The 25,351-nt window shown below is 37.0% G+C and overlaps 1 protein-coding gene across 2 annotated transcripts in view; it reads right to left on the bottom strand.

The window, feature by feature from the left end:
* HGF (hepatocyte growth factor) overlaps positions 1–25,351 on the bottom strand; it is a 61,056-nt gene that overhangs the window by 20,121 nt on the left and 15,584 nt on the right. Inside the window, exons 3-8 of one of the 2 annotated variants that reach the window (XM_009462917.2) lie at positions 23,574–23,686; positions 22,857–22,971; positions 17,965–18,107; positions 16,178–16,298; positions 11,266–11,384; positions 1,415–1,589 (exon numbers count right to left, since the gene is read on the bottom strand). In XM_009462917.2, the coding sequence (XP_009461192.1) occupies positions 1,415–1,589; positions 11,266–11,384; positions 16,178–16,298; positions 17,965–18,107; positions 22,857–22,971; positions 23,574–23,686 (786 nt within the window). The remainder of the gene's footprint in view (positions 1–1,414; positions 1,590–11,265; positions 11,385–16,177; positions 16,299–17,964; positions 18,108–22,856; positions 22,972–23,573; positions 23,687–25,351) is intronic. The other variant, XM_087765226.1, reaches the window with a different exon arrangement.

Below are 25,351 nucleotides of genomic sequence, written 5' to 3'. Positions count from 1 at the left end.
TGAAATAGTCAAACCTCTTAAATGTAAGTTTTATTTTCCCATCTCCTGACAGTTGTTGCCATGTTCTGTGTATCTCCATACTTCACTGTATTTTTCCATCTGCAACATTTACTTATCGAAAGAATAGGCCTAATACTGTAATTCTTACTCATGTGAGTTTTGAACAGTCGTACCAGCAGTTCTGTTGGTTTTACTCAAGCTATTGGCCTGAATAGCCATAATGCTCTCAAGCGTTAGCAGAATAAGCAGTCCTAATATTGTTAGCCCCTCTACACTGCTAGGAACATTGTTAACACTGCATGAGGGCTTAATCCTGCAGCAGCGTTACATAGATACAGCGCAAATTGGTTTAAGTGGTGGTTTGTCTGAGAAAAACCTGTGGGATCAGGCTCAAGCACTAACTGCCAGGTAAATTCAAAGTGGTCCTGAGATTGGCAGAGGAGGCTCAAGATCAGTCCTATTTTCCATTACAATGATGATTGATTGTTACATTTTCAGTATATGTGTTACAATGCACAGTATTTGATCAATAAACTGAATAGTAGTGAAGGGATTAAGACAACAAATCTAACTGTTTTGCTCAAACAAGCTATTGTTAGAGAGATAATACAAACTCAGACTGGAATCTTTTCTTTAGCTTGAAAGATCCACACTATTAAATTCCAGCACAAGCCCAGACTGATATTTAGTGGTCAATAAAGACATTTAGTACAAACTGGGCTTTGGGTCCATGCTGGTCAGCTAGGTTTCCTCTATGCTCAGTGAAAAACGGACTGAAAGACCATGATTAAGGTAACTGCCTAAAATAAGCAGATTATGCACATCCTGGGAGTATATGAACTGTACAGAAAAATTAGATGACCAGTGGTCCTTCAAGTAAAAGCGGACCTATTCATGCAAGTACATTTAGTAATGAGACAGATAAAGGATTAAAAAGACAGAAAATAAAAGAAATGTTGTCAAATATTATAAATGTCAAGTATTGCCAAGGAGATTACAATTTGGTAACATTTCGAACATATTAAGTTAAAGTCAGTAACCAAACTGTGAACAAGTACCTACCTCCATGAAAGAAAAACAATAGTAATGTACCAGCACTATTGGGATTCATGTCCCAGTCTGGAAAACATCCATACACTTCACAATCAATTAAATTGGTGAATACATACTCGAAGAAAAAGTTGATAAAAACCACTACAGTTTCACACAAGTTTAACAAGAACTAATATTTTGAGATCTGAAGAACTGATTTTCCCATGTTCAAATGGTTTTCAGCATCAGCAAGTGGAGTGAATGCATCAGGTTGCAGAGCAGGGACAGGGATCCTATGGTCTACTTTGCTGGCATGAATTTCTAATCATTTGTAAATTAAGTTCTTTTTCCACTGCAGTAATACCCATATGTCTCTACTCACTTGCACTTGAAGTTCTCGGGAGTGATGTTGTGCTGGTGAGGAAACTGGGAGTCCCACCGCTGGCACTGGATTCCACTCCATATGGTGTTGACCGTGCCACGATAACCCTCACCTTGTCCCTTAATGCATGTTGATGTCTCAGCTGCCGCCTCCGTGCTGTTCACAATGCTTTCATCTGCAGACCCAGAGAAGAAGTGCCATTTCATTGTCTGAAGACTGAGCCTGGCTCAGGATGTCAGGTTTGAACTCTACATTGCAGTTCAAATCGTGGTAATTGGAGTTCTTTGGTGAAATTGCCAATCTGATGTCTTTTACAGAATAATTTTCTCCTCTTTACATTCACAACATCCGTGAAATCAAAATAGGTGTTAGACCTTATGCTAGTTTATCCACTTGCAGGCAAAGAATCTGCAACATTTAAGAGCTTTTGCTTAATGAGACACCTGGCCTATGCTATATCATTGAAGGTCAGGAGATATTCTTAGTTACTCTTTCCATTTCAGCAAATATTTTCTCATTTGTTTAGCTTTACAAAACTGAGTGACCACCCATGTGCACACTGTTAAACATGTTAATACATGTTTGCAGGGGTAAAACCCAATTGATTTTCTCCAAAGAATTCCCAGAATATCGAGTCACAGCAAAAATTATGCTGATTAAAAAAAAAAAGGAAGATAAATCCTGTTATAAACTAATGTGCTAAATCCTCCTTGAGGTTTCTCTTTTTATGCCTCATATAGTTAGAGGGGGAAAAAAAAGACAGCTTTTGGAAATCAAAGATCAGTATTCTCTACAGAAAGACAAATGTTTTAAAGACTAACATATTCATCAGACGCAAGATCTTTTACAGATGTTGATATACTCTGCATTCATCCTGGTGTGGGCTGTCTTGAACTAAATTCAGAAAAACAGTGGTTTTTGAAATGACTCATTCAGATAACTTGAAAGTGTCTTTTTATTTCTTATGCAATTTTCCTAATTGTAAATTAATGGCACAGATATTGCATCAGATATATACAAAGTACTACAAAACTAAATACACTACAGTAAGAGCAACGCTTCTAAAATGTCCCAAAAAGCTCCCAACATAATATTTTTGTAAGTAACTGCCCATATGTTGGTAATTGCTATTGTTCACAAGACTAATTTTATTAATTACCTTAAAAGTATTAGTTGCCAGCAATAAGTATGTTAATAAAGTTTTAAAATTAGTTTTCTTCAAATGGCCCAGTGATTAGAAAAATATTTGTATGTTACTCATAATATAGCTAATTCCTGGTAACTTGATCCAGTTCTATGAACTTGCAGAGAATATGGATCTTAAGGAAACCAAATGTCATAACAGATGGGTTTGGCTGATTTGCTGTCTAATCTTCTATGTTAAAGATCACTTCCCTGTCAGATGATAACGTCAAGTTGTGCAGTTGAATTATACATTTCTTCATGTGGGAGAAAATTTCCCCTTTTCTCTTCATCTGGTTGATGTTTTTACATCAGTGTTTCATGGTCAAATTAATTTCCTGTCCTTCCTTCCCAAGGCACTTTGTCTGCAAAGGTTGTCCTCTTCCAATGGGACTGTGAGTTCCAAGCTTGTTCCAAAGTCAAAAGGACATGGCACTGCAAGTATCACAAACAGGCTTCTGCAGGCTGACAAATGTACCCTTTCTAGTGGATTCATCAAACAGGCTTGCAGCTAGCAACTATATTTTTAATCATTATTATTCACTTTTTAAATAATTGGGCAACAAATAACCAAATTCATACGTCTAATACAAATGCATAGCTGCATATTTCAGTTTTTCATCATAACTAGTATATGAAAACAAATTGGAATTATATTCTAAAATACCTCCTAAGCTGATTAGACTGAACACTGCTGTGCCACATTCAAGTACATATTAGTCTTTTCAAAAAAATATATGCAATCTTTTTATTAAAAATGAAAGAGATGTGGTGTATAATTTGGACAAAAATAAAGAGTTACCTACAATGATAAATTTCAGCATACTTATGCCATCCTGGCTGCATATTTCTTAAATAAATTAATAAATTACAACTACATAACTCTAGCAAAAAGTCTTCTTAAATAATAGTAATAATGCATAAAAATTCAACCTAATACAAGTTATTTACAAAGATCTTATTTATACACAAGAAGTTACTATTTCAACTGTAATGAACTGTCTAGTACATCTACTCTGCGCTCAGTCATACTAGGGAAAAAGTAATTAGGTTGGAGTTTATGTATCATTGTGTGTGTGTGGTTTTTTTTTTTTTGAATCACATGCTTGAAATGAAATAACTAATACATCATTTGATTTAAGCAAGGCCATAGAGTCATTTTGTAGAGCATTCCTTCTTATACATCTACAGATATATAGCTCATCCTCAAACCTTACACTATGTGTCTGGACAGTGACCTCTATCTGTAGATCAGATTTTACAACAATTTGTCCGTCTTAAAATGTCCTATTTAAAGGAACCAGCCAAACTTAACTGTCAAGTTGTCATGAATACTTTCACGGCCAAGCCACTACTGGAAAGAATTACATTATAATGGCTAAGAGAGAAATTATTTCAAAATCTGCAATGTGTGATGGATTATCTGCTACTGCTACTTTGCGGCAGCTCTCAGTAAGAATTCTAGTGACGAAGAGGATCACTAAGATATTTTTATTTGAATTAATAAAGCAATTCTATGATTCCAGAAGGTCCACAGAACCATCCCTAAACTCTTCTTGCTATACCACCTGCATTTCCTACAAATGTCTAATTTTCAAACATGAAAAACATTAATCCAAAATATTTCTGCAATCTAATTCTGAAATTCTGAGGGCTTGTGCCCTCAGAAACAACCTCTGCCATTCTGGCTCTTGAATCTCACAGAAAGTTCAAAAATTGTCAAAAGCAGCTCAAGAAATCCTTCATTCAGCTGGTGATTTCCACAAGCAGGCATGATGGGAATACTGTCCCTGTTCATGTTAATCAAAGGTGGTCTGGATGTGCGCAGGGACATGCAAAAGTTTGAGGAGTGATGCCTGCCTCACCAGGCATTACAGAGGTGCTCTGCAGACTATAAGGCAGCTGCCAAACTTTAAGAAGTGCCCAGCTTCTCCAAGACTACAACTTAAATAGTCATATCCTTTCAGTACTGGTATTGTTCTTGAGTCTAATTACTCTTGTCACCCACATAGCCAGTTATCTAAAATTTAATAACTCCGAGCACGAACATCAGATGTGTAGAGCACTGGTGAAAGAGTCCTGAAAACTCACCAGTTCTCTTACAAGGTGGAAACAAGATCAAGCTAAAAATCAGTAAGGCTAAATTCCCATCCTTATCCTAGCAATTCCTCTAAAATATAAATTAAGACCTGCAACTCCAAGGGCTTGTTCTAGTGAAAGAGACATTATGAATTAAGTTAGAAGATGAATTTAAGTTCAATAAGCAATCCTTACTATGCGGGCAGGTACTTTAATTTCATATTAGAAGTACCCCTTTTTTTGTTGTTGTTCCAGTTCAGCTTTTATAGTTCTGAATTGAGATAAAAAGTACTCTTAAAGGAAGATCACACAAAATATCATCTTATAAAAGACTATTATTTATGATTTGTTAATTAAATGTCACTTCTTATTCCTGTATGAAACTTCATTATGATCAGAAGAATTTGATAATTGTCTAGCAGCATTTTGCTACTTTTGAACTTTGTTGTAGGTTTTTTTTTGTATTCTGGATGACTCAAATTAACCATGTAATTCAGACAGCTACTTGAGGATTTCCTGTTAGTAGTATTTCCACCTTCACACGTTCACTCTGAAGACCCCAACCAAAGTGCAACAATGTAAAGGTTTCCTTTTTTCCACAAACCCCTCCCTATTTTGATACTTCAAAATACATAACTTTATTAGCAAAGGCCAGCTCATGCATTCATAGATGCTTAAGTAAAGAGATGAAACATTATCCAGCGCTTCATTTGTAAAGCCACAGATAGTCTTCTCAGTTCTGGTTCTCACAGCAATGCCAGCATGAGGGAATCAGCAGGGGCCTTGAGTCATTCTACAGCTGAAGTAACCAGTTAGAGTACTATTTCTGTCTTTAATCCCAATGACCCAGAAGAAAATCCTGCACAAATTTTAGGTCAATGGTGAAACTCCTACTGACTTAAAAGAAAGTAGGGATTTTGCTGGAGTATTCATGTTCTTTCATGGTAACACTGTCTATGTAATTTTTGAAAAAAGACATAGTTGGAAAAGAAGCAGCGTCCTAAATTACTTCATCAAGAAAATTCCTACTTTTGCTTATATTGTTGCAATGTCTTTCCTAGTGTGTCAGTGCAATTCTGCAAATGTCAGTAAGAAACCTGAGTGATGTTATGGGGAGAAGCTGCTCATGCTCAGTTACGCTGTCTCCAGGCATCCCTACCTCAAGCAATATGATCTACAGTTCTGGGGAGTATGATAGTGGCAGTTCTTTTTTTTCCATATGTTTCCTTCAATGTACTATCTCACAGTACATGAAACATGGGAAAAAAACCACAGCACTGATTTCTAGTGTTTTGGGCTTTTTTTTTCAGTAAAAACATATGAGAAAGTGAAGAAATAAATTAGACTCAAGTTCAAGGATCATGGTACTGAAGAACTGAACTCATTGTCACCTAAAACCTGCACACCTACAGTTCATTTATCCTTGAGCACAGAGAGATCTTTCCAGGTTGTTCCAATATCTACAATTAGGTTTTAAATCCAAACAATTTTTAATTCAATTCATTAAAAAAAAAATCTGGATCTCTGCAGGTTCAGAGCTCTTAAATCTATCCTTCCAATCTACCATAGAAATGATGAAAAGGATCTGAGAAGGATCCTTTTTGAGGAAATGTAGATTAAGCCATTGCATACACAGTGAATGCTGGACCTCTGCTATGCCTCCCTGTGAATCAAGGTAGAAGGTAACACTTTATCAACTACTAAACGTCAGTCTCTTTTCACTACGTCCTTTCTATAAATATCTTTATCTTACATAAATATTAAGCTCAAACTGAGTGGCACTTTCATTTTTTTACATACTATGATTCAACAAATAACTCTTTAATCAGAACTTCACATTCAAATAGGCAGTTGAAATCTCTGCTTTTAAAGAATGAGTAATCTAATATTGGTGATTCTTTGCCTTCCCAAAAGTTGTAGGCATAGTGCAATGGTTCATTTTCCACCTAGATTCTCAATTTTGCTGTTTCATTACTTGCTCTTTCCCATCAAACCCAGACCCTTATTGAATTCTCTCAGGGCTTTTCAGTCTCCAGTCACCCCTGCCTATTGCCTATGAGTACTGACAGCAAAGGCTAAATCCATGGTAAAATCAGCTGGGTTGGTTGGAAATCAGGTAGGCAGCAACCAAACACTGTCCTCACCATAATATTTCCATATAGCTCTGCAGCTTTTGAATGACTGGCATATGTAGTTTCACTTCTGGGTCTCAGCACCTCTCTCACAGCCCTATAGCTCATCCACAGACGTGCAGCTATCCTTTTTTTCTTTTTTTTTTTTTTAAAAAACAGTATTAGCTCCCCACTCCTGTCTTCCCTGTAGTCCATGTCCTCATTCATGCCAAAGTAACAGTCATTTTCTTTTTTCATATTTACTGTCACTGCTTCCATGTCTTCATTTCATCCTACACTTCTTTATTGCTGTTATAGTTGTCCTTTTATCCTCTCTTCTAACCAAAAATTGTCTCAAGCCAAAACCACAGACACATATGTGAGCAACTTCAAACCAATCCTGGGGTCCCTGAAGTCTTAATCCAGATCCAATTTTTGCAGCTTGAGCCATCTCTAATCCCTAATTGCTCCTGTCATCTCTTTCTCACAGCCCTGGCTGTAAGCCACAATGTTTTATGCTGCCTTCTGTGCTTGGAAATAAAGTTACAATGCCCTCCTGTCTCTTCAGTCTTAAAAACATATTTATTTTCTGAATGCTTTCTTCCACTGACTTTTTTGCCGAAAATTTTGTATATGAGCTGTTGTCAGCATTTTGGCTATAGAGCATACTAGCACTCATGACATGTAGCAAAAGCCACAAGCAGCATGCTGCCTTGTGGTCACTCCCCCAAAGTGAGGACACCTACGTTTTTGTATGTGGTCCAAGGACTTGGATTTGCAAAGCATTTTTTCTAATTAGTATTTCTTGTAAAATATATAAACAGTCTTCAGCATAGGAATGAAAAACCTGTGTGAGAATCCAAACCACAAAGCTATAAAGACATATAACTCATGATCTTCTCTTTTTAGTGTACTGAGATTGCACACAGCCACAGCTTCAGAAAATGGAGCAGCCACTGAAACCCAGAATGGTCTAGTGATTTGGGCTCCCTGCTAGTAGGTGGGAAAACAGTTTTTCTATGTGCCTCAAGAAAGACAGAAAACTGAAAATAGGGCCTCCATATTTTGCATTGGTATTCTGGTCATTGAGTTGGTGATATAACAGTAGTATCAGCAATAAATTCCCTCTTTGGGTTATAAAGGAAAGCACGAAGCAGCATCGCATCTTAGGTAGAGGGCAATGCCATATGCCTGTGCTAAACATCATTTGAAAGTATTTGCTGGATTAAGCACTTGAAGATCACTACTTTTGTACTCTTCTTCATATAGATTGCTTCAGTAATTTCCAAAGATCTACAGTTTTCTGCAGTGAAAATACAGTTTTGCATGTGAAATTTCCACTGATCTTAATATACTTTCTAACTGAAGATGAAAGAATTTCTTGTTAATACAGTAAACTTTTGCCCTGAAATGAGACAAAAGGCTTTCATCACAACACTAAAATCATTACATTGTGGGGTTTTTTTTTTTTAATTTTATTTTGATTATTACCATTTCTTCAGGACTCTAATTGTGACTTGGGTAGACAAAGGTAACATTACAGTAGGTTGCAGATCTCCCACCCAACTATTTTATAAGGCTTAGGCCAGGCTGTAGATACTGAAAGTTGCATGGACTATAAGCTTACGTGACTAACAAAGCCAGATGTGAATCCTCAGAACACTGACACATTAGCTCAGGAAATGCCAAAGGATAAAGGTTTATAAAAGTTGCATTTGTGAAACAGTCAGCTGTAACTTAGGAAAATTTTTTTCGTAATAAAAACACTGCTACCAGGGGAAAAGAACAGATCTAGTATGCTACATATGATTCATATATTATCTAATAATTAGAGAAATGTAGGAAGCACAGTTTAGTTTTAAAAAACCCAAAAAAACAAACAAATAAAAAACCAAACCCAAAAAAACACAAACCAAAAATCCAAAACAACACCAACCCCTAACTTAATGAATTAACTAAAAAATTGGAAAGATGATTCAGTTATAGAGCTAAGCAAGACTGTGTTCACAGTGGGGAAAGACTGAACTTTCACAAATATCAAAGATTATCAATAACTGTAGATACAATTACATGAATTAGTACTGTAGTTCACAAGCAAGACTTTCAACATGGGTATGACTTAATGAGTGCCTGACACCAAAAAGGCAGTAGCCCTGTTCAGCTTCTGTCTCCAGAGAACCCGATTACAGACATGGCCCAAAGTAGCAAATTAACCTCACTTTTTTACAGTGCAATAATTTTGCTAATTTTGACTACCTTATACTGGATTTACTATGACATATGATAGTGCAGAATAAGTTTAATTACTCTGCATCAGGAAGTACATTAAGACTATTCTTTCTCAACCTTTGGATTTCAAACAATTGACGCTGATAAGAAGTGACTGACTCCCCAAGACATTACACTGGCCTAAGCCAAGAACAAGCAAGGAGAGAAAATAATGAACTATTGGTGGTGGAAGCAGAAAACATGGCATAATTTGGTTTGGTAAGAATTCCAGGGGAAGAAGGAGAATCCCATGCTTCCCCCTTTAGGTAGCAACTGCTCACACATAAGGTTCATGTCAGAGCCATTCCCTCTTCTCTCACCCCCCACCTCCCACCCCCCCTAGTATTTATATACATGCTACCATTACAGGAAAAATACAAGATTACATCATGGAAACAGACTTTGTGTAAGATCCACTACTGTCTCTATTTTATCTGGATTTTAGATACCCCAGTACTTGTTTATCTTGGTTTATATAACGACAACAACAACAACATGCAGAGAACCCTGAAAATTAAACAGTCATTAAAAATCACTCCTTATATGCTTGTTATTATTTTTCTTTTTTTTTTTTTCTTTTTTGAATTCTCATTTAAATCCAGTTCCAGGTGAGCTTTATTACTCTTTTTAGTAGAATCTATTCTCTTCTTCTATCCACCTCACAAGACAGCCAAACGAATTTTACAATGACATAAGCCTACTGAAGTGACACTTAGAACTAGATGAAAAGCAGAGTGTCTGGTTTCAAGGATTTTTTTTTTTTTTTAACACTTAATTTTGGTCAAAATTGAAGCAGGACAACAAAGGAAATTGTAGTTTCCAAAACTGAAGATCTAAGAGAAACTGACTTTCTCATGAGCTAACATGACACTGATTTTCACTGAGCAGCGTTAGAAGCTTCCCTTTGCCGCTACTTCATGGAAAATCCAAAAATACTGTTTTCCCTTTTCTTCATGTATTTCTGGGGGCTCTGCCACAGGGCTGGACCACATGAAGCTGACAGGCTTCTACAGTGTGGATTCAGTTAAAGTCATACCTTATTTTCAGCAATTGCCTTTATTCCCAAGATGTTATAAACAAAGTATTTTGAGTAAAGAGAATAAAAAAATCTGCTGAGGTATTTAATATCATGCTTGTACATTGATTATTTCACACGTTGTCAGTTCACTAAGGGCAAAAAATTGGACCACAAATGTGGCAATGAGAAGTATGGGGGATAAGGGAGGTCACTATCACCTGTAGATCCAACAAGCTGTGAATGAGACAAGGAATTTCAGGGATGCAAATCTTAGTTTCCTGGTTAAAGCATGTCCCAACAAAACTTAATTCTGCCATCTGCCTCAACCCCAGCATTATCATGAAAGTCTAGAAAAATTATGTTACCCAAGTTTTCAAGGGAGGTCCAATAGTTTTACCTTCCTCATTGTCCCTGTAATGGTCATTTAAGACATCTAATTATCAGCAGAACAAAGCTGTCAGAACTACTGTCAAAGTTAGGAGGATTTGGGCTTTAAAAATAGAACATGCCACGGAATTCTTTAAAAATTCTGAACTAAAGCATCTCAAGGTAGGCATCCAATATCTGTATACCTTAATGTTACTTTGATTCAATTCCCTATTTGTAAAGTGAGGATAACAAAAGCCACCATCTTGTAGTTGATGGATGAAAAGAAATTAATTGCCTGTGGAGTGCTTTGATACTGGAGTGCTGAATATCACAGAGAAACCCATGAGGAAATTAATAATTCTGTCTTCAGCACAAGGCTGAATAGTGTGCAGGAACCAGGCCTAGAACCGCACAATGTGCAAGAGGAAAGCAAAGCAATGAACAGCTGTTGACAGACAGAGCACTGAGTAGGGAAGGTGTGCATGCACCTACTCCCAAACTGTAATGCAGATGCCCAGCATGGTCAAATTAATACTGTACATGAGATCTTCATGATGTTGCCTCACTTTTTTAGTTCTTGATTTTCCTACATTTTGATGCAATTTCCTGTATGTGAGATATACACATATTCCAGTGCTAAGTAACACACAACTCTTTTATTTCCTGTCCAAATTAAAAATAATGTCTTCATAGGAGATGCTCTTTGAAAGCTATGTTTCAAGTGAAGCGCAATCAATGCACTAGCTGTGGTCCTATATTGCTTGAACTATCTGTGTCCAGATTTTGGAAAGGAAAAGGAAGTAATAAATTTTGCTTGAACTCACCACACGTTTTAATTGCACAGAACTCCCAGGGGGTGTTAGGGTCAAGAGTGTAGCACCATGGTCTCAGCTTGCCATCAGGATTGCGGCAGTAATTATCATCAAAGCCCTTGTCAGGATATCTGCAAACCACAACGAGAAATGTGTCAGGGAAGTCTTCCTGGCAACGCTGCACAGGCTTGCACAAGGTACTTAAAGGACAGTCTTCAGCAGGGGCAAACAAGAACCAGGTGCCATTAACCTTGGGTCTGATCCTGTGAGATGAATGCAGATACTCTTTTAACACTATTAGAAAGTTAATAACATAAAATCTCTTTCCAAATATGCAGCAGAATCAGACCTCCACTGAGGGGGTTCCCTGCTGTGCTAATGCACAGGATACCGGATGGGGTAACCCTGCTAATTGCTAAACTCTTGCTCTTCTGTCTGTCAACTGATGACCAGACTGTAAAGCCACGTGTTTTTTTAACACAGCCCAATTAAGTGTGGATTATATAAACACTGCCTGGCATGCCGGACTCATTAAGAAAACAGGTTCTTCAGTGCAACAGCCCTGGGTTCAAACTGGAAGCTATTTTGAATAGCTATGTTATTAATGATAGCTCCATTTTTGTAATAGAGCTCATTCTAGGTCATGCTCTCATTTCAAGCATTGGGGAAAAAAGAGAAAGATAAGGAATTAACTTCCATCTTGCTTTATCTCATTAAGATTTGAAACTATTGTGCCACTTAATTGTTTCCACGTTTCTACTCCCATCATTGAAGTATCAGGCAGATATTCAAGATAAGGAGGTTCTTTTTCTATAAATGTGCTGTATTAACATCTATAAACTTAAAGAGGATATAAATGCGTACTTTTTTTCCTCCAGTGAATACAAATTCTCTTGGTTTTCCAGTTTTATTGAAACATGTTTGTAAAAGAAACAAAAAGTAGATTTGCCCCCAAGGGAAACATGAAAAGTATGTAAGAGAACAATAAAGTTAACTACCTGGGAACTTGAACCCACTTACAACTGCAAGCAGATGTGTTTCACACGAGCAGAGGAAAATATGATTTACAAGACTGTGTTTTTGCTAGGATGTTTTTTCTGTCAATCGATCATGCTAATTCTGACTCATGCATTTGCAACTTGATCTCCCATTCCTTGGGAAACATCAGGTTCCTTTATCTATACAAGGGACACGGACAGGATTTAAGTAGAATTAAAACAAACAAACAAACAAAAAAACCCAAACAAAAAACGCCCACAGAACACAAAGAAACAAAACACCAAAACCATCAAGGAGAAACCTCACAAAACTGAGAACTCAAGGGCAATCAAGAATGTGGTAGTTTCAGATCTAGCAGCAGTACCCTGTTATCTGCTAGGTAGAAGACAAACTGTGAAGGAACAAATTGTGTCCAAGGATTTCACAAGAAAGCAGTTAAAGGGTAATAATATGGTAGAAAATGAGATGGCTTTGGCCACCCAGTAGGTGCAGTGATGAGCTTTGATGTTGGCAGCACATGCTCCATGTCATGTAGCAATGGAGAGTCCATGGCACTACCCAGGAACCAAGGTGAGTCCAGGAATGGCAAGGTATTGGCAGTCATAGCTCCCAAAAACCATTCAAAACAACTGGGGATGTACAGACTCCACTCTCTAGAAGGCAAGTCTTTCATAGCATTGAATGCTCTGTCCTTCATAATATTACTTGGTATGTTCCTACAGTATGTCAAAAATGTGTTATTTACAAACTAAAACTTAAGTAGAGATGTAACATTTCTTCCAGGATCAAGCTTTGAGTGTCTTTGTGGAATGGAGTAGTGTCCGTGAACTGTATCTTTCCACATACTATATCTCTGTGCCCTTTTCTAGAGCAACAACAGCCTTCCCAGTCACTGGTTCTTCCCACAATATTCAGACATGCTTCTGGTTTCCTTCATGTCCAGCAAGCAACAGTTCCTCAGTTCCTATAGAAAAGGCCAACTAACCTTTAAGACACAAATATTAGGGACAAGATAAACAACAGGGCTTCGAACTGTTCCACGCAATTCAACAGTGAGACTGTGGAGGATTCCCTGAGAGCTTGTCCCTTTGCTCTGCACACTCCTCCTTCCCCAGTACACTTGGGCACAGGCCTCTTGCTTAGACACAACAAAGAGCCTGAGGTTTCCAAGATCTTTCAGAACCCTACATATTTCTCTTTTTTTTCCCCTTGAAACTGCAGTAGCTGTACTTCACAGCTGAAACTGAAATGAAGCATTAAGATACACGTCTGGTGTCAAAATCAAGACTTTTTCTCAGTTTCCAGGAGGGAAAAAAAAAGTGTTAGACAAAGAGATAACATTTATCCTCTTTAAAGACAGATGCTGATCTCTAGCTCTGCGAGAACTAAACTGAAACTTAGTATCTAAAACTCTTCATCGATATTTCTTTTCCTCTCCTTTTTGTTTTAAAAGACATGCAGGACTGGAAACTTGATTTTGTATAAAGTAAATTTTCATACAAGAGATATAAACCAGAGTATTTTAATAAAAGAATACCTGCAGCTATTCAACTCTTATACTACACTTCAACCCTACTTTCCTCCATGCAATAAGTACCTATTTTGACAGCATATTTGGTTTTGAGCAGAAAATATGAGCAGAAGTGGAGAAAACTGCTGCTTCTCTATGCTGCTCTATGCCTAAGTCATTTTCCTCGATGATCTTCCTTCCATACTGAGGCATAATCCTGCCTGTGAGGAGTACACAAGAGAACTTCAGAATACAACTCTGCATCCACTAATAGCTAAAAATGGGTCATGCAGGAGCTGTTTGGGGCGATTCCTACTGCTAGCTATCACATCTAAGTAAATAGGTGTTATCAGTTCTGTTCAGTAACTGACCTCTGAAGGGAATAAATGTGGACTAATTCATTGAGGTGACAAAAAGGAAAAGTGAGATGTATTCACCCTGAGCTGAAAGCATTGTCCAACAGCAGATAGACCGAAACATCTGAAAAGATTACTAGTTTTACTTCTCTTTCTTCGTCATTGTAACTGATGAATCCATAAATGAAAATAAGTTTAAATCTGTCCAGGTAGTCCTTCCTGGTTTCCAGGTTATTCACATTACCCCTAGATGTTCTAGTATAAGCCTCTCTAGAGATTGCCATATTTTAATGGATCATTTCTTCCAGACCACCTCTCTTATTTTTAACTTAAATAACTATTAAAAAAAACAAATAAACCAAAGCCCACAACATTTTTAAAAGCTAGTATAATCAAAGTATAATCGTTACTACCTTTAGTGACCATTCTATTAAGTTAATTAACATCAGTGTATTAGAAATGTACTGGACCTCAGTTACTCTTCTGAAAGCACATACAGATCAGTTCAGTCTGGATGGGTTGCTTTTTGATAAAAAAGCATTTTTATTACAGTCCGAAAACTCTCAAGAAGATGTTTTCTGAAGGAAATCTTTCAAGGAGGAAGGCAATCGTTCATGAGACTGCAGTTAGTCTGAAAAGTCATTTTGCAAACAATCCGAAATGAATGGAAAAAAGACATTTCCTCCTAACAGTAAAATTATTATTGTTTGTACCCAGAAGTTCTATAAATGTTTCACTCCCAAGGAACAAATTTCTTTCTGTGACTTATTCTAGAATGCACAGCAAATGAATGGCAAACCTCAGAAACAGATTATCTTCAGTCCCAGTCTGCTAATACAAAATATTTATTGTAGCAGAACTATGGAAGAGCCTGTTATTATTCATGAAGCAGATCATCTGAGCCAAGCGGAAAAAGAGGTTGTATCACATAAACTCCAAAACTGCAGATCCTTAATGTTTTGCTGAATAACCAGGCTTTTTAAAATCTACCAGTACCCGTATTTCTGAGTATAAAAATGATGCTTTATTTAGTGAAACACTTCAATATATATATATAAAGATACTTTCAGTGGAAGGTCTCAATCATTCTGAGTTTGTTGATTCTTGCAGTCTTCCTCTAGCAGTTTAAGTTTATTCAATCCACTTTATAAATGGAATTAATCCAAAATCCAGAGCAAAACTAAAATGAAAATTTAGTCCCGTTTAAGAGAAACACAAAGGCCCTTCTGTGTGGCCTAACCCCCCCACAAAATCCTTCCAAAAGCATATATTATAGATGAACCTTTGCAGTTGGATGAATTTTGCCCTCTAGGACAAACCCTAACAGGGATGCAATTTGTCTTGATATTTCTGACTCATCTTTTGGCATTATATATCTATGGCTAAATTAAAAAAAAAAAAAAGTCTAAAATAGAAATCCATGTGCATAAAATGCTAAACAGACCGATGAACTCCTTTCCCAGACTGGAAAAACACATGTAGTGGGCAAATATTTTGGTCAAAAAAAATGGATACTTAAACCTGATTACAATAGAAGACCATCTACAGCTTTAAAGCTGTTCAATAGTTCAGAAAAAGAGCATACTCTGACTTGACAATGTTGCAAGTTTATATTCACTAATTGTGTTAAGAACTCTAATAAAAATTTATGACTTTTAATCATTATTTATTTTGTGATTACTTTAAAGCATTTTAAGCTGACTGAAGCTGCATAGCAACATATACAGAAACATTCAGAGGTTAATTTTTTACTGTCAATGAAGCTAGGAAGGAAATTTTGATCAATGAATGCAGCACATGTACAACACTGCACTACACAGCTATGGGATGTAGCCACAACTGCACAAAATATCCTCTAGTTCCCATCCTGCATCTCCATCACAAAGGCAGTCAGTCTGCACACAACACGGGCCAGAAGCCCAAGCAACTAAAACTGGTGAACTCCATAAATTTCAGTTCAGCTAGTGCTGATTTTGCTGATTTTGCCCAACTGGTTCCAGGATGTGTATAATTTTCAAATTATAACCACATGGATTTGCTTGGGGGGAGGAGAGGTTACCTCTCTGGACGAAATTTGTGCTTGTGTGGTCTCTGAAGATCCCAACGCTGACACTCCTTGCCTGACTCGGTGTGATCCATTGGCCCTCTGTAACTCTCTCCATTGCAGGTCATGCATTCAACTAGGAAAGAAAATAGGTACTAGTCATTTATTATGCTGATGACTTGTAGCACAAAAAAAAAAAAAAAAAAAAAAAAAATTACTTCCTATCGCTGCTGTTATAAATTGAAACAAACCTAAAGAGGTATAAAAGGTGGTATCTTTTAGTTAGGTTGGTATGGGAAATGCTCTTTGGAATAGAATTGCATCTCTTTCTTAGATCTAATCCAGATGTTTAAATTTGGTATCACTTTATAGGACACTTATGGTTTCTTGGCAGGTAGGTGTGAGTTAAGAGGCATTCATGTTCCTAGCAGATTTTTAACCTTACTTATGGTTAATAACAGAGAGAGACACATATCTAGGGGTATTTTTTAGAGGTGATATTTTCTCATTAAGTAATATTCATTATTCTAAATCACTCTAAGTTGTAGTATAATTACAGCACAAGTTTAAGTACAGAATAATGGCTGAATCACAATTTCAATGCAGTGCAGTCTGTCTCTTTAAATTCACAGCACTTTCAAGCTACATATGATACTGTTTCTTTTCGATACTAATTCTTTTTGGCAGCTTAAACTATGATACATTTTCAGCCCTGGTTTGGGAAAGTGGAGGGTGGAGGGAGAGTGGGCAAAAGCTACCAAAGGGATTTGAAATCCCTGTTGAACAAAATATGCTTCATAATTTAGTATGAGAAGTCTTCAAATATAAAATAAATTCACCATAATTAACTATACACACATTTCTCAAGTGCCCTCTAATTAGAGTAATTGTAATGAAGGATCATTTAGTAAATACTAATTTATACAGTTACAGATCTCACTCTTCAGTCGAAACATCCGCTACCAAAGTCTTCATCCTGCAGTGAGCTCCAGGTCTTATCCCATTTGAAGCTCACTTAAACTGATCTTTAAATGTTAGCTTTTAATAGATTTTCAAGCTCCTTGTAAATCATTCTCTTCCTCCCTCTCTTCCTTTTCTTCCCCCACCACTGCATAGTTATTGCACATCCTATCTTGAGAATTTAAATGGGTTGATTGACTGGAACTGAATTAGCTGATTAGCAAGATATAAGAACTTAGTTTGGAGGTTAACAGAACTTAAAAGTCAAAAAATACAATGGTGCATATGAAACATCTTTCAAATTCTGTGACTTGAAAGTCAAATGGGACTGAATTTTATAAAAAGTTATATTTATTTACAGTATTTATTTGAAAAAACAAAATGCATGCTTAGATTGAACTTTCGTCCTGTAATCCAATATCTATATTTTCATAAAAAAGAAGAACAAAAATTGATTTTACCATGGAATGGCACTAGAAGATTTTATCACATAGTAATGCTGAAATTGTTAATGGATTCACTATGGACTAGACAAGTGAAAAAAGGCTCACATTTGTGTGACCAGCACAACTTCATTGTTCCAGGTCCTCTGTGACCTGAAAAAAAGCTGTTGAGCCTGAAAGCTTGTTCAAGACTTCGAGAGTATTGGAACGTAACAAGATCTCCTCTTTCTCTAATAACTGCTTTTCTTGCTACACTACTTATTCTTACTGAGAAATCACGTATTCTTTCTCCAAAGTCCACGAGTGAGTGTCACTGAAACTCTTGTTTCATCGTACCTGTTCTGTGTAGTTGCTGTCAGCAGAGAAAAGGCAACTTTCCGCATGAGCCGTGACGGTTACCTTGTGAACAGAGGGGGATGTCGCAGACTTCATGGCGTGTCTCCGGACTGGTGGTGAAGCACCATGGCCCTCCTTCTTCCCCTCGGGGGTTTCGACAGTAGTTTTCCAGCAGGTCTTTACCCCGATAGCTCGAAGGCAAAAAGCTAGTTTTAAAATGACAATCATTACAGTATAAGAGCATGCAAACTTTGGTGTTAATCATACTATTTTTTAGAAACAGTTAAAAACAATCACATTTCTGCTTCCTTCTCCCTCCACCCTGCCTACACAAATGCACACACCCAAATATCTGTCCATACACAAATGCACATCTTCAGTCAGGATTACTCAATCAATGGCCTAAATCTGGGACAATTTGTCTAGCCTGTAGCTTGCTCTAGCAAGTTTTACTCCCGTCCCTTGGGCATCCAGAGCCAACTATCTCCTGCAGAGCCAGAGGCAGCAGCACACTCCCTGCCCGCCCTTGCTGCACTCTCCTTCACAAGCTCATAACTACACAAACAATAGTGGAAGACCCTTGGACGAGGGGGGAAAAATGTATTGGGTGCATATAGGGGAAAAAATCATTGGGTCCATAGCCATGTCAGTCCTGCCTTCCTATGCATGTTGTGCACATATAGCAAGCCCAGCTGGGCTTAGTGTGCACCTACTACATAAAGCCCACAAGCAGAGAAACCTCTTCCCATCCTCAATCAGGCAGCAGCTAGAACTGAGCATCAGGAGCGTGTGAGTGTGACCGACTGGTGTGACACACTGTGCTGAGAGGCTTTCACTGCCCAAAACCATGGACTGCTTTGCATTTCAGCATCAGAAATTTCCCCAGATCCCGCTTTAGCTGTCTTGCTTCATGTTCTGCCACAAGCCCCACTGTTGTCACCTTAGGGTCTGCTACTTATAGACCCACTCATCATTGTTATTGTACAAATTAGGTCATTTACCAGTGACCTAGCTGACTTAAACTGTGCTCTCCCTTTCATTATATTTTCTGCTTTTGCTGTAAGGGGCTATTAAATAACAATACCCCTTAAGATTTTTCCCTTAGATTAGGAGTTCTCAGGCCAATGCTAAGCACTTTGGTTTTTTTAGTGATTTAATAGAAATGTGAGCTAATACTATATTTTTTGCTTAACGCACATTTTCAGTATGAGATTTTGTTGCTTATGGTCAGTCCATCAAATATATAAACTCTCCAGGGTCAAGGTTTTATGTTCTTAGCTGTCTGTAAAATTATGTGCTTACCTCTAGAGAAACCCCCCCACATTCACTGAGATATATGTAGGCATATATATATATATATATTTATACATAAAAGTAACACTGGTTATTTTTCCCCACAAACTAGGTAATCAGTAACCCCATAGTAAGGAGCCCAACCCCAGAGCTGGTTCTGTTCAATGCCATTGCAAGAGCTCATGACCCCACTCAGGCTGCACATTGCAGACAAACCCAGTGACACTTCACTGCCACTTTCATTGCAGTGATGCTTAAACGGCAGCTAAATCTCTGTAGCTAAAACCACATTAAATTCAGAGTTATGCTCAATTCCATGAATTTTTTTTTTTAATTGAAAAATTGGGCAAAATACATAGAGGATCACACAAAACTTGCAATTCAACTTAATGAATTGATTTAGTTTTTGATCTTTCTAAGACTTGTTCCAGGTTTTTTTCTTCAGTATATTTAAATTCTGGTGGAAATATCAGCAGGAAAGTGCATCTTTTATTCTGAAAATTCTCAGTATTTTGTTTTGGGTGTTTGCTTTTTTTTTTTTTTTTTTTCCCCAGTTGGTTTATTTTTTGTTTTCTTTTGGTGTGGATTTTTCTAATCGCCAAAGGAATTCAAATGTATTTATGTTCTAGAGGAAAAGAAAAGGAATAAAATTTCAACTAACTCCTTTTAGAAGACTGTAGACACTTGCAGCTTAGGAAACTAAACTAAGCACTTGGGACAGTCTTTATACACAGACACTGATTTAATTTATATACAAAAGCAGAAAAGAAATGTATGGTTCCTGCTGTCCTTGTCAAATTCTGTGCTACAAATGAATAAATTAAAAATTTAAAAAGAGAGAGAGAGAGAAAGAGAGAGAAACAAAAAGAAAAATCTGACATGTGACATTTTAATCATGTTTTATTCCCATTAATGAAATCTTTGAACTAACTGGAGTGGAAAATACCTCTGTTAATTACATTGTGGTTCTAGTCAGGGCAATGCTGAAGCATTATTTAAAAATGCTTTTCTTATTTTTGGTGCTTGAAGAGAATAATTTTTATGTCATTAATGCTGCCTATAAAATTGTTGCTACTGTTTTTCCTCTGTTGTCTTGTAATACAAATCCCTCACATTTTTTTAGCTAAAGACAGGCCTGGGCAAACTTTTCTGATGGGACATTGCAACCTTAGTGTGTGTCAATGTAGTATGTCAGTGCATATTAGAAAATTTTATTTAATTTTCCTGCTGGAAAATCTTTCTGCTCAGCAATTATGGACATTAGAAAATATAGGGAAAAAGCATTTCAAATTACATCAGATATGCTGTCAGAACATTAAAAAAAAATCTAAATTAATAGCATTAGAAACTCAGGATGGGTCAGATGTACAAATGGCTTCAACAGGTACTGAAGCAGCATTCTTGAGGGAGGAAAAGATGAGATGCAGTAAAGACACACCCAGAAACGGAAGACAGAGCCACGCCTAAAACTGTGTGCTGATTTAGTTCAACTATATTAGGTAAAGAAAAAAAGAAGAAAGCCAAAAACTGAAGCCAGTAAGAGTAATGGTAAAAACAGCTTCAGCCACAGCAAAAATCATGGAAACTAGCAAAAAGCATGTGAAGTACTGCTCTACTCTTTGACCATTTCTCTTTGAGCTCTTTTTGCATTGGCTTTATCCATTTTGATAAAAAACTCTTAAGAGCAAAAAAACCCGATGATCTTGTAATGTGTACTAGGATGGAGATGAAAATAATGGAGCCTTGATATCAGCTTGGAGTCTCCAGATTCTACTGGAATACAAATAAATAAAAATATAATTTGTTAAATCCAAGCACAAGTATAAAGTCTGAAGTTATTTCAATTCTTTCTGGAAAGACAATGAAAAATCAGTAAAGTACATTTCTCCCTTGAATATGAAGAAGGGATTTATTTTCCAATGGTACTTTACGATAATCAGATGTTGAGAAAAACTGACCTAAAAATCTAAGCTTTTCATACTAATAAGTTCCAAACACACCACTACTGTCTGCTTCTTCCCATCTCCCTCATGTCTCTGATGATGAAATCATATTTTCTGATGTTGAAAACTAAAATTAGCATGCAGCCACCTCATTTATCCAGTGACCTTTTGAAAATTAAACTTATTGCACAAGGCAGGAGAAAAGTCATTCTCATAAAATACATCATAGAAGAGTGGCTGTCCAAATGTATTAGATAAAGCTGTGTATGTTGTATATTAAAATGCAATTTAGTGATAATATGTACTATTGAGACACCTTTATTTAATTATATAAAGTCATATGTCTATTATATAGAATAAATGTTCATTCTCGCTTAGGCTGCAATTATTGATAATTCTTTCATTTCTAAAAGATGAAGACTGTATACTTCAAGGTGTTGAGTCTCAAGAGGTCATTGCTGTGGGAGCTGATAGTATTTATCACAGGTTCACAATTAAGAGCGATTCTGGTCCCACACTGAAAATCAAACACACTACCATCTATATTATAAGCAGCCAAGTCTAGTCAAGTCCAAGCCTGAGGCTCAGCTTTGTAACACATCATAAGAGGAGAGAACCCAAGTATCCTTTGCCTTTTGATGTTGTTCCAAGATATCATCTGGCACACTGGATAGATTTGGTCAGGACAGGACTGAGCAGTGCACAACCCAGTTCCTCACTAACAGTCTCCAGCTTGGCTCCTCCTAAACAAAGTGCTGATGCTGGGAGTCCAGAGCAAACGGCAGCAATGTGGATAGGAAGCTTATGGGTGAGAGGACACTTTGGTTTTGGCTCTTAAGAGCTTATTATCTAAATGGCTAAAGCCAATACAAAAAGGTTCAAAGAGAAATGGTCAAAGAGTAGACCAGTACTTCATAGTCCTTTTGCTAGTTTCCAGCAACGCTTGTTGTTGTTGAATCTGTTTTTACCATTACTCTTACTGGCTTCAGTTTTTGGCTTTCTTCTTTTTTTCCTTAGACAATATAGTTCAACCAAGTCTACTCTCACGGTGTAGATATGGCCTCAGGTCCTCACTACATCAGGTCTTAAACTCAAAACTTAAGTCCCATACCTGCTGCATCACTCTTTAGTTATTGCTCATATGATCTGAAGGAAAGGTTTTCAATAATCTGTTCAGTCCTTTCCATGTATTTCTTGCCTAGTCTAAGTGCTATATTCTACAAATAATAGAGAATTAATAGTAACTATGCAAAACATAGTAACAATAATTATATACCAATCAAATAGGTGGGCTAATATCCCTAATATCCCTCGCTTCCTAATAATGTATTTTTTTAAATTACCCATTTCCCGGGAGTCTATTAGAAAATAGTAATAAACTTCCAGACCTCAGGCTGGAGTTATGCAGCTGTTTTGTTTCTGCCAGTAGCTAAGAGATCAAGAGGATATAAACAGCTAAAAAAAATGACACAGGAAAGGAAGGAATCCAGACACACAGGCTGGCATTAGGAGAGACCTCTCTGGAGAAAGCCCAAGAAGGTACGGATTTTCTGGGATCTGGAGAATGGCATCTCTTGGGGAAAGGCAAGAATACACCTAAGAGATTTTGTTGTCTAAGGTCAGTTTTTTCATAAATTCTTTGTCTGTTAATAAGTCAAACCATGCTTTATGGAAGCTGTCTGAGCACTATTCCCATTGTCTCTGCTCCTGAACTCTTACCTGTGCTCATGGGGGATCATTGAATTCCAGGCTTGACACTGGATACCACTTTTGGTAACAGATATTGTTCCTTTGTAGTCTGCTCCTTTTCCGATGATACAATTCCTTACATAGTCTATTGAAAGAAAAGAGAAGAAAATTAGGTGTTTGGTTAATGTATTTAAAATTAGAGCTCATCATTAGTTTTCACATATAAATAATATATTTTTGACAGCCTTTAAATACTTAATTATTCAAAATACTGTTTAATTGTACCTGTACATTCTTGTCTCCTTTTTTTTTTCAAAATATTGATCACTAACTTCCCAAAGGAAGCTACTGAAAATGTTGCCAAAGTGTCTGATTGACCAAAAGTCCATGTCTGAGGACTTAAGTCCCCCACTCATTAATGAGGTAAATAAAAGCAATATTAGGTCAATAACAGTAACTCATACAACTGAGCTTTTAAGTAGTAAACTTAAGTAGCAATTCAGACTGGGACATACGATGGTAGGCAAATATGTAGGTTGGAAAACTGAGCAAGAGCAAGTATGTAGACAAACTTGCCTGACCGCAAACCCAGGATATTTGTAAATAAAACTGTAGGATTAAGCTTTCAGAATGCATAAAACCACCCCATGCCCAGAATACTTCTACAGCCAAAAAGTGCCTGACTGACCTCAGCTTTTTTCCCCCTCCATAGCTGGAAAACCAAAAATCAGTAAATAAATCAGTTACCCTTCTTTTCATACAGATCAAACGCATGGTCTTGCTTCTTTCTCACACCATTTGTCAAGCTGTTGAAGGATAACCAATGGCATCGTTTTGTAACTCTGTCATAAGCAAAGGCCCTGCAAAGAAAATCTGGATGAGAAAAAAATATCTGTGTGGTTTATAATAATGACACATGGCCTGCCAAGGAGCATGCAATGACATCAGATTTATTTTTACTGGGAAAGTAAAAATACAGAGAAACAGCCCAAATTACTATTTAAACCCACAACTGTGCTGACAAGAACAAAGAAACAAAGAAATTAGATTGATGTGGCCATTATATTAAATACCAGCTTGGTTGTTCGCACTAATCTAAGAGTTCCCTTGTCATTTAAGATCTTTATTTTAAAAGTGAGATAAATGTGACTGAGAGAGCATTTGTGTCTCCAGTTGTGCTGTGTTCTGGGGAATAAAAAGGAAGACTCTAAAACATCATCTTTGCTTTGCTTACAATATGCCTCTGAAATAGTTAAGTATCTCACCCTGATGGCTTGAGGAAAATTCAAGCGCAAGGAGTTTGTTTCTTGCCTAGAGCAACAGAGCTGTTTAAAAACAAGATTATTTTTATTTTTATGAATAATCTAAACTGTGACAGTGTACCTACAGCTTGTCCTTGCTTTGCTTTTATTTTCCTTTTTTCTCTTATTTTTAACTGCTTTCAAGGATAGAGTACAATGTGTGCTGAATTGAGTGGATTGGGGGCAGGCAAGACAGACAAACAGAAATCAGAAGAGCAAAAACACTTTCTTTCAATATTTTAAATTAAATGTGCAGACCTTTTTCTGCTAGCATAATTTTGAAAGGAAATTCTTTAAGTGTAGGTAAAATATTTTAAAGGATTTTAAAAACACAGTTGACTGCCTGGATGGGGGCAACAGTTATTCCAATAAGAAAAAAAGAAAAAAAAAAAAAAAACACAACAAAAAAAAAACATTGACAACTCTTTTTTTCCCTTAATTTCTCATTAGAATCAAATAACAAATCACTGACATGACACTATTGTCTCTAGCCCACCACAAAGTCTACATTTCTGTCAGTCATCCCAAACCTTCTGATATTTTATTCTGACCTGAGAAGGCATTTTAACACTTCTTGATAATATCCAAAAGACATACAGATTTCATACACTTCATCCATACTTTGGCTGTGCCATATTCCTGAGCACTACATCCCCCAACTCAAAGCTCTTTGATCTTCATTTAATTCCCCTCTTGCCATACAAGTTTTTCTGTGTGAGATCTTGCTGGCTTCAGTTAAAAATATTACAAGATCCTATCCAACCTCCCCACTCTTCTCTCTTTCAGACATCCTCTTCATTATCGTTTCCATCACCAAACAGATTTTTCATCCAACTGCTCTCTCTATTCTGTTGACTCCAAATGTTTCCAACCTGCTAACCTTCATCCTTCTGCCCTTGTTCAGCCTTCTGTTCTCTCCTGGCTAGTTCTCAAATATGAGCATATCCAAGTGCCTCTAACTCCATCTTCACAAAAATATCCTTGACCTTTCCTGCCTTTCCAATTACATTCTCCTTTCCCCTCCTCCCTCCTAAAGTGGGAATGCACAATGCACTGTTTACAAACATTTCTTTCAGTTTTTGCCTTTAAGTTGCCTTTTGGTTTCTTTCCAGTTTGGCTTCAGCCACTTCTGCACATAAAAGTTTCTAACAATCTTTTCTTGGACTCAAATCTGGAGGGGTTTTACACTTCCAAAGTCAACATATTTAAGCAAATTCTTGGACT

The sequence above is a fragment of the Nipponia nippon genome, unplaced genomic scaffold (assembly GCF_047370975.1).
Source record: "Nipponia nippon isolate SJK-2023a ecotype South Korea unplaced genomic scaffold, ASM4737097v1 scaffold_3, whole genome shotgun sequence".
In the NCBI taxonomy this organism is placed as follows: domain Eukaryota; kingdom Metazoa; phylum Chordata; class Aves; order Pelecaniformes; family Threskiornithidae; genus Nipponia; species Nipponia nippon.
The sequence above is the reverse complement of the archived record's forward strand: the minus strand, read 5'-3'. Positions and strand labels throughout refer to the sequence as shown.